This window comes from Meleagris gallopavo, chromosome 3, assembly GCF_000146605.3.
Source record: "Meleagris gallopavo isolate NT-WF06-2002-E0010 breed Aviagen turkey brand Nicholas breeding stock chromosome 3, Turkey_5.1, whole genome shotgun sequence".
NCBI classification, from domain to species: Eukaryota; Metazoa; Chordata; class Aves; order Galliformes; family Phasianidae; genus Meleagris; species Meleagris gallopavo.
In genome coordinates this window covers 29346081-29356160 of record NC_015013.2, presented here as the reverse complement: position 1 = coordinate 29356160, position 10080 = coordinate 29346081, and the positions used below count along the sequence as shown (strand labels likewise).

Here is a 10080-nt window from a genome sequence, read left to right as displayed (position 1 = left end):
TTTAAGTCTCCTATAAAGTCAAGATAGGATCACAAAGTTGAGCTGATTTTAGGATTAAGGGTCAGGGATTAGGCTTTATTCATTGGGGGATGTAAATCAGTAGCAGGGGGGCAGCAGTTGACTGGTAAGGAGAGGGAGGAAGAAGGCAGGTCAAAGAGCAAGGCATGTACCACTGCAGGCATTTGCTTGTATATATCCTCAAATGAAAATGCATCTGGATCTCTATCACGAGAAAGTTAGATGACCGATCAAAATCAAAAGCTTCCTTGTTAACAAGCAAGTAAATGCAGAAATGTAAAATCTGGATTTCTTTTTGTTCAAAATAGTATCAGTGAAGGGCAGAACATTAGTCTACCTCTTGTAGGTAGACTCCTAATACTTCAAAGAGAACAGAAAATTCCTGATCTTTTCCTAAGTATTCCTCTGGTTCTGGCAAACCCTAATATATGAAAAAAAAAAAACAAAAAAACAACAACCACCCACAGCTGATCTCTAACCTGACAATTCCTGGCAGTGCTTGGAACGTGAGAGCGCAAATCTATCAGAAATTCACTCCCATTACCTGAGAGCTTCACATACATAAGCTCTTCATATAATTTAAAATACGTATATTTAAAAAATGCTTTCCCCCAGTAGCAATGGATAATGAACAACCAGTTCCTCTTGGCCCTTCTTTCAGCTGCTTAGCTACCAACACGACCCCAGAGCCTACATTAGGAATATGTAAATATGTAAATATACATATAGCACAATAAAGTCTCCACAATAATACTTTTTAACTATTACTACTTGCCTTCAGTATCACAGCATCTGCTAAATTTACCAGCAAAATAATTACTCCCACTGACAAGACTACAGTGATCGAGTAATAAAAGAGTTATGTTGAGCTCTATTAGAAACAGAAATCTCAGGCCATTTCTGGAGTCCAGTTTCTTTATTGGCTATGCAACAGGTTGCATTTTATAGATCAAGATTGGCTTGCAATGTTTGCAGTTAGAATAGCTCATTTTGGCTTGAAAACTGAGTAAACATGGTCAGGAAGTGATTGAAAGAGCACAGGATGCCAAGATATAATTTATAGTTATTTTCCCACACTTCAAATTAACGCTCTGCTCTTTGCACTCTAAAATCATTGATACAATTAAAATATTAGCTTGCCAGTCTCCAGAAGTGCCTGATACCATCTAATTCAATAGACACTGTTTATTTCAGTTCATTTTAAGAGCTAAGTCACATACTGCGAACAAATCTGAAAAGAGATCATCCAGAACACATACGCACACATACTTATACAAATACATCCATGAATGTGAGCTCTACGAGTACCTCCAGATTGCATCAGCACTCAAACTTAAGTTACTCAAGCACTTAAAGTGCAATTCTATACATGGATGAGTCGAGGCTCAAGCAGGAAAGCCTTGTACTAAACCACTGAACTTCTGCTCACAGTCAGGGTCCTATTTTTAAAGCATAAACAAAGCACAGCTCCCAGTCAGCTAGGAGAAGGGTCCTCTCTTTCATAGTGTTTTCATTCTGATCCTTAGTAACTCAGGGGAAAAGTAAAGGTTTTAATAGTATTACTTTAAAAATTAAAACACGTGAAAACTAAATCAATGTTCAATACCAAACATACAGTTCTTCTCAAGACTGAATTACTTCCAGCTTCAGGATACTTGGAAACATTCTAATATGAAAGAACCTTCATTTTTTTTCACCCATCTCGATTTATATTTATAAAAAATAACCATATAAAGCTTGAAACAAGGCACGTATCTTTTTAGTAATGCAAAGACTTTTCAAAGAATACCACCTGAGAAACGAGAGACACTCAGACACCTAAGATATCCAGCATCAACCACATAGCTATTATAGTAGCTGCCCCATAGCATATGAAGAAGCTTTGAGGAAATAAGCTATGGAAAATAATCAAATCTTGCTTTATTAGATTTGTTGAGATTCCATAGAGCCAAGCCAGTGTTTATTAGACAGTTAAATAATATTGAGATCGTTAAATTCCAGGAAACAAAACAAGCAAAAAAAAGTATAGTAGCAGTTAGACAACCAATACTTCATACATTACAAAAAAAAAATTAAAAAACATTTTAAAACTACTGTTAAGCAAATCTTTCTCTCTCTTTTTTTTTTTAATTAAATCTTGGCTAGGGAAATCAAAGCAACTTAGTTTGCTCTTTCCTATTGGACATTCATGTTAAAGGATAAAGTTTAAATGTGAAAACTTTCAGTTTATATTCGTATTATCTTATCAAGGTCTAATGGAAATAATGTATCATTACTTCCAACTATTTCTCATTCTTTTATTACTTTGTGATCCTCATTGACACTTTTTTTTGTGTATGAATGAATAATTGGTCCATTAATATTCTAGATTTCTCAAAAGTTTTCTTTCTTTAGCACACACAGAAGACACTATTAAAACCAGGGAGGAAAATAATCTTTCATGTTCAGACTTTTCTGATATTTAATAAGTCTGTAAGAGAGATATAATTGGCAGTTATTCATAGAAGGAAACAAAAAAAAAGGTGAAATATGTTCAGTGGATGTAACAGAATTACAAAGGATCATTTATATGCTAAGCTGATAAAAGACAATTTAAAATTTAAGGAGAGAAGGGTGATTTGTCTACACCGCAGAGTTTTTCCCATACTACATTTATGTTCATACTTAAAATTCTCACTTCTTCAGCTATAAAATCAAATTATTGTGGTGTTGCCTGATCTTTACCATTACTTCCAAAAAAGTTTCTTCCCTTTACTCTGAAGGCAGTGTTTTGCTTGTTCAGTGAGTTTGGTCTTCAACTTCACTACTTTTACATAACCTGACCATTTCATGCATCAAATGAGGGAGATATAACAGACTGCCATCTTACTGTGACACTATAATGCTTCCTTTTCGGGCTTTCACTACATAACACAGAAGATGCAAGACGCCATGTTTATATGAGAAAGAGCCCAGAATTACCATCCAGTTCTACCACTTCTAAAGACTACCTGTTTCAGCTGCACACAGCATTACAATGACGCAGTCCTTCTTTCAGAGGGAACTCAGCTGTACTAATTCTTCAAACAGATTCAAAGAAAGAACTTTGAAAAGAAACTCTAATGCTATTTCACTAAGCTGAACTATTACAAAGAAATTTGCTGCTTTAAATATTTTATTATTGCAGTTAGTGAAGATGTAGATAACTACAGGATCTTTTTTTCTCAGATAACATTATTTCCCTGCAAGTGCCAGAAGTGAACACAAAAATCACACCTCAGTATTAGATTTAATATACATATTTATTAGCCAGAAAAACTTGGTTTGCTCCCCTAGAGACAAGCTGTAGTTATCCCACTGCAGCTTGAAATGAACACCAAAAAAATGTGCTGCTGTGGCTTTCTCCATTTCTTTACACTCCTTTCCATGTGTGTATATACACTCTACTAGGTAAAACGTACATTGAAATTAACAAGATTTTCTCCTACTGACATGATGGAGACAGAATTTCATCCTTTGCCGCTTCAATGGACAGAATATACATCAATAAACTGCATTCTTCTCCCCACCCCCCATTTAGTACTAGAACTAAAAATGCTGGAAACGCCATCTAGAGAAGACCCCATCATATCTTTGATGGCATCTAAGCATCAGATTAAACAACATTCCTGCCTTATGCTACTTACCTGAGGAAGTTAAAGTAGTTAGGTAGCAGAGGTTTATCTCTTATGTGACTTAATCAAGAACCCATCCAAATGGGGACAGGTGGCAGTTTGCTTTACAAGTGATGACAGAAGCCCCTAAATCAAGTCCCTCATAGCTTCAGACCCTGAGGAATAATCAGTCATGCTCACGGGAATGGAATGGAAGGAGCAGCCTCTTTCCTGGAGATCAATGAAGCAAACACAGAAAACTCCTTCTGCTCAACTAAGAATGATTGATGACTCCTTAGCAGGCAAAGTGTGTGACATTTGATTTCACTCACTGATAAGATTATGTCTATCCAAACATCTCCTAGTTAATGTTTTCAAGGCCCCTACATAGCTGTTCTTTGTAACATTTTACACAAAGCTCAATTGTGCAATGATTAATGAATTTTTTTAACAATAGAAGAAAATTCTGCAAGGGAATTTTGCAACAGTGTCATCCAATATTCTAATCACAGAACAAAAGGGCTCCTCAAGGAAGACAGTGGGATATCTCCCGCATTTGTTGAATGACACTTAGTGGGGAAAAATGTCCTAAAAGAAAATAGGCTTTTTTTCCTTAATACTGATAAATACATCTTTTAAGGTTTGCATTCCAGAAAAGCAAATGCACTGATTGATTAAAAATACTTTCCAGAATATTAGGAAGGCATGCAGACTTATGCATGACTACAGATTTCCATATAATTGAAAGATGATTTGTACTTTTCTTATTTCTCTCACATCACGTTTTCATCCAGCTTATTCATGCTTTGAAATTACACAAATCAACGTAATTTGAAGCTATGCTTTCTTTCTTAGTATCATGTAAACTGGATAGTACAGTTTAAAATTATAGGATTTGAATCCTATTTTTCTGATTTTAAGATTAAAACTGAATTAAATGTTCTAAGCAGTTGTACTTTTATCACGTTTTGAATATCACAATCATGTACTGCTAAGTTTTTAGACCCTGATTTTATGTAGGTCTCTCCATAAGTGATGCTTTCTGTTTCAGTGGAAACTACAACAAAGAGGACAGTAACACTGTTTGCTAGAGCAAATTCTCAGCTACAAAACGCTATTTTTCAACACAGTCACCACCATTAGCTATGCATTTTAGCCAGTGATGAACAAGAGCCCTCATGCCACAATTGTAAATAACCGCAGCAGTGGAGGTGACCCACTGTTCCTGTTGCCACTGCTGAAATGCACCACTCACCGCCACACTGTTCCCACACCCACTGGTTGGTTTCCATAAACGTTCAGTAAGTGTCAGTGAATGTCAATGGCTGACATTTTTTCCACATGGAGGAATTCACCTTTGCTTCATACGCACTTCTACATCAGACGTCACTTTGTCAGACTGCCCCGCTGCTGCCATCTGTCACACAGCAACTAAATTTAATGGGATACTGGTGGGAGGCTCAATCTCTACTGCCATGCCACCATCTGCCTCTGACATTGTGGGCTAACATAATAAAACAGGAAGCATTACTTTTGGAGCAGTTCTTGTGTAAGTGCCACGTTTGGATTCTGTCCTTGTACGTCTTTGGGACTTTTATCACTTTGCACAAAAATTCACAAATCTCTGATAATCTCAGAAATATGTCAGAAAATACATACAGAGGGAGTTAAACTGCAGTCCAAAGATCATCAGTAAGATCTGTATGGGTATATGCATGTGGTGTATACACACACGTGCACACTTAGTTATTTTAAAGTCAAGTGCTCCCACAGAACAAACATTACTTTCCCTGCTTGTGGAACAAAGAAAATTGTATTGGCAAGTCAGACGAATAATACCGGAGCACAGTCCAGCAAAAGATCACAGCTATGACTATATTAACCCTACAGAATGAATTAGAACAACTGAACAACATTTCTGTCAAAGAAAAATGCTCCTTACATCTTTTATCATTTTGCCAAAAACAGCTCACCATAAGAAACCAAACAGAAATTCCAGGTTTGTACTAGCCAAATGAATCTTTCATTTACAACTTCAAACAAAGGTCCTGCTTTTGCCAAACATTGTTAAGCTTCACTGAGGCTGCGCATGAAAAACCAAAAGCTCTGACTGTTTGAAATTCTATTTGATGGAACACTTTGGCTTGTTCCCACTTAATGCAAATAAGTGACTGCACACTACCTTGAAGGTCTTTAAATTAAAAATGATACTGACACAGAGCTGTGCCAAATTAACTCAGTTATGATGAATGATTATAAAAATATGGTGTTATGAAGTGCTTTGGCACTTACAGACATGATGAAGTCTCCACAACTTTCTAAAAACTATTCAAAAAAATAAAGTCTGGTTTTAAAGTCAAGATTTTATTTCTGCATTATAACACTGAAGAATGTAAAATACTAAATATGATGAGATTCAAAATTAAACAAATGTTTATGTTGAAAAACAGATTTCTAATGCTAATTTCATTTCATGTCATGAACTATAAGATAAATTAAGTATGACTATTTGGACAAAAATGTTTGGTCTACAACATTACCATAACGTTAGAAATGTTATGTTAACATTTCTTTTTCTTCACTAAAAAAAACACAGCTTATTTTTCTAAAATATAAAAAAATGATCTTACATTCTTTCTCACTGTTCATTAGGAGATGAACTACGTAAAATCATACTATGTCTTAGCTATGCTACTATTAATTACAACACAAGTGATGGGCAAAAAGCAGCTTACATCATATAGCATTCCATTTTCCAGTATTAGGTGCACTACCTCAGATACTACCCCAAAAACCACGACACGAATACTCTGCATCCTGAGGAAGTCTCCTCAGTTCTCCACTAATGACAGCCTGCATTCTGAGGGTACAGGAAGCTCTTTTGAAGGGTATCTTTGCTCGACAAGTGGCCACCGTTCAACTAGAAGTAGATACTCAAATGATAACGTCATTCCAAAATTTCTTTATCATATATACTAGGAAGCAGGGAAGGTTATTCTAGGATAGTTATATTCTGAAACTGTCAGGCATGCTTACCTTAAAAACCACATTCATTACTGGTGCATTTCCAATAAATCAGATTTGAATTTACTGTCTCTCACACCGAAAGTCTGATTATCTCTTTTTTACAAATTAAATGTTAAGAGAATAATGCTGACTTGCCAAGACAGAAATTAGAAGCCAGAAAACACAAGGATAATATCAACTACCTATGCAACTTTTATGATTGGGTTATGATAAGGTCTTCAGCTGTGCTATCACAGTTCTACTGTCCAGGTTTCTGTAGATCCATGGTTCCTGCACAAGTGAAGTGTTTGTGCGCTTCTCTCTTCCCTTTCCCTTCATTTCTCTTCAACTTAGTCAACTGTGATTATATTTATTAGATGGATAAATATTGAAACATTTCCATGAAAAACCTAATGAGCTGGAAGACAGAGATCCTACCAGTGGGTCAGCTGAAAGCACTGTGCACAAAGTAATTGGAAATACATAGCAGACTTCAAAGAACATAGATGGAAGAGAAAATGAAAACCCGAAGTGGGAAAAGTTTTGGTGGGAGGTATGAGGGCTGTGGTATGGGTTGAAATAGAGAGGTTTAGTACCTAGTGCTACACATGTGTGAGTGCTCAGATTAATCTCTCAAATATATACATTGACAGAAATACAAATACTTTCCCAAAGCAGTTAAGGTGAAACAGAAGGAAGAAATCAAAGACAGTTCTTGGAAAACTGCCATATTTCCTCTGAGCACACAGTCCACCCATGCAGCAAGCTCACAGGGAAACTCAGTTTGCACCCTCACAATTCTCAAATAACCCTTCCATAGGAATGCTTTGAAGAGATGATGTTTTTTCTAATCTACAGCTATGAGATGACCAGAGCATTTTAGAACTGGAACTCCTTTCCTGTTCAAAAGTTTCAAAATTCAAGGCTTTGTTCTGATCCACAAAAAGGCATCTTCAGCTATCGAAATGTTCCGTAAAATGGATCAGCTGATTCACCAGCTACTCTAGTGCTCAAGAAAATCTTCATCCTGACATTTTCTAAATTCTGAATACTTTGAAACTTGCAGAAAACATTTTGTGTTTTGGAAAGTAGCAATTCTTTAGTCTCGCAGAATTGTGACATGCTGTTATTCTCCTTAGAATAAATGTTTATTTAAAACAAAATAAAATTTTCTGCAGTAACAGCTTTAAGCTTTTGTAGCTATTTCATGAATTTGTACCTACCAACTGCAGTTGGACAATATTACAGATTGTCACTTCATAGGGATTCATTAATAAAGGAAAACAAGTGTTTTTCTTATTAATTTCATGTATATTTCCTGATAGAGACAGAGTGTGTCCTCCTAAGCTCCATTTTAGGATTGTATTTGCAGTACACTCTGGTTTCTACCTACTTTGTTTTCCCTTTTAATGACCTGCTTTTTCCAGTCATGGTTTCCTTTTGGTCTGGCATCTTAACCAAGTCCATCTGACTAGCCAGCAAAACCAATCTGAAATCCAAGCTTTTCATCCAATTCAGTTTCATAACACAACTTATCTATCACATCAGCCCCTTCTCCACAAGACACAAAATCCTGCAGATTCCAGGTCTCCTCTAAAATGAACACACATATTCAAATCTATGCCTTACTTTAGACATATCAGTCACAAATAATACTCAGCTCCACAAAGTATCCTTTGGAATAATCAGTGAATCCATACTCCTAATTTAGAACTAAATTCTAACATCTTTAGGGCTCTCCCACTACACCTTTTTCTTACGGGTTTAGATGTAGATTCAGCCTAGCTTGTTTGTCAAGATTTTGTCTGTAGAAATGCTGGGCTGCTACCGCAGTTAAAGGTTTTCTAGCTCCTCTCTTCACATCCCTCTTCCAGTCCTCACTATCAAGTTTCCATGCAAGAGGAGGTCCAGATTTATTCTCTTTTCTCATTCCAACCAGTAAGTCTACCATTACCCCACATCTGGTCCTGCCTTTTAAAAGACTAACAGGAACAGGAAGGAAGAACAGAAAAACAGAACACCTTAATAAGCAATTGGATAATCACATATTACAAATAAGGTCCTAAAATTTTCTCTTCTGCCAGAACTGTAATTTATTCCCTATATAAAAATAAAATAAATAATATTAAAAAAAATAAAATTAAAGCCATTATTTGCTCACCTGAAATATTTGCTTCAATGAGAAAAGTGCTCGTCTCAGCTCCCGTCCATTGGAATTGTAAAGCTTTTCTGAAAGAAAACAGAAGAAAGTTCAACATTAAGAAAACAGACAGCACTGCAAACAAAGGTAGTACACACTTCACAAGAGTTGAGGAGTAGTGCCCATGTCCTATAAGCTAGACTGATGTCAAAGAAAAGAACTTTGTTTTTTACATATGATAGAGTAACACGCTTATTCATTAAAAGCACGAATTAAAGCTGAACTACTTGTCCATAACTTCAGACTGCATCTTCCAGGTAATTTTACTATAGGTAATACAATACAGTGAGAAACAGTATTATAAGGAAATTTTGAAAATGCCTAGAAATATTCCTCTTTTTCCATTAAGGTAAACTCCGGCTTAATTGAAAGAGCCAGCTCGGTATCAAAAGACACAACTGAGAATACTCTTTGCTTTTGTTATCACAATTTGAGTCTCTGAATCCCATCCTTGACTGCCTTCCCTCCAGACATTCTTTACTTGTGCTCTCATCTTTCTATTGTTAATTCCTCTCTACAATGGCAATGAACGTTAATACCAGAAATAGCCGGACAGTCTGTTCTAAGCATAATTCAAAACAGTGTTTTATTCTCATGAAAACTGATCTTGATCTTTTTCTAAATGAAGCAAAAGCCTTCTTTACATCGTCCAATACTGAAATGTATTCCCCTTCATTTATTTCTCTACCAGTGCATACTCATGGAAATAATTTTATGCAGACAAAAGAAACTCCCTTGCTATCTTTCTGCATCTGTCATAATATATGTGCCTTTGGAAAAACTCTTGTGTTACATGTCTCATGTTTATCGCTGTGTATTTGGAAATGCATGGCAGAGCTGAATATAAGGTTCTTCAAGTCTTTCTGGTCTACTGCATCGACATATTTGACAGAGAGAGATTACAAACAGCACTCTACACTGTCTGAAATTCCTCCACGTTGAATTGCACAAATGCAATATAAGGTCGATTACAAACCAACACATAATCTTTGTGGCCACTTTTGCTTCCTACAAAGATCCTCACACAAGAACCTGCAATGCAGTGGGTGGCAGCAATGGATTGGCAGCAGGTCATTCAATCGATGGGCATGCTGGTGAAGTAGAAAGATTCTTATGAGAAAATAAAATTTTAAAATTCTAAGTTTTCTCTTTTGATTTCCCTTTCTGTTTCTTTTTTAATTGCTACACTACAAAATGAAATATTTTTTTCTCTCCTAGGAACTA

The 10080-nt window shown here is 36.0% G+C and overlaps 1 protein-coding gene across 12 annotated transcripts in view; it reads right to left on the bottom strand.

The window, feature by feature from the left end:
- FHOD3 (formin homology 2 domain containing 3) overlaps positions 1–10080 on the bottom strand; it is a 370085-nt gene that overhangs the window by 191612 nt on the left and 168393 nt on the right. For all 12 annotated transcript variants that reach the window (XM_010708572.2, XM_031552794.1, XM_010708574.2 and 9 more), the window contains exon 4: positions 8818–8885. In XM_010708572.2, coding sequence (XP_010706874.1) covers positions 8818–8885 — 68 coding nt within the window. The remainder of the gene's footprint in view (positions 1–8817; positions 8886–10080) is intronic.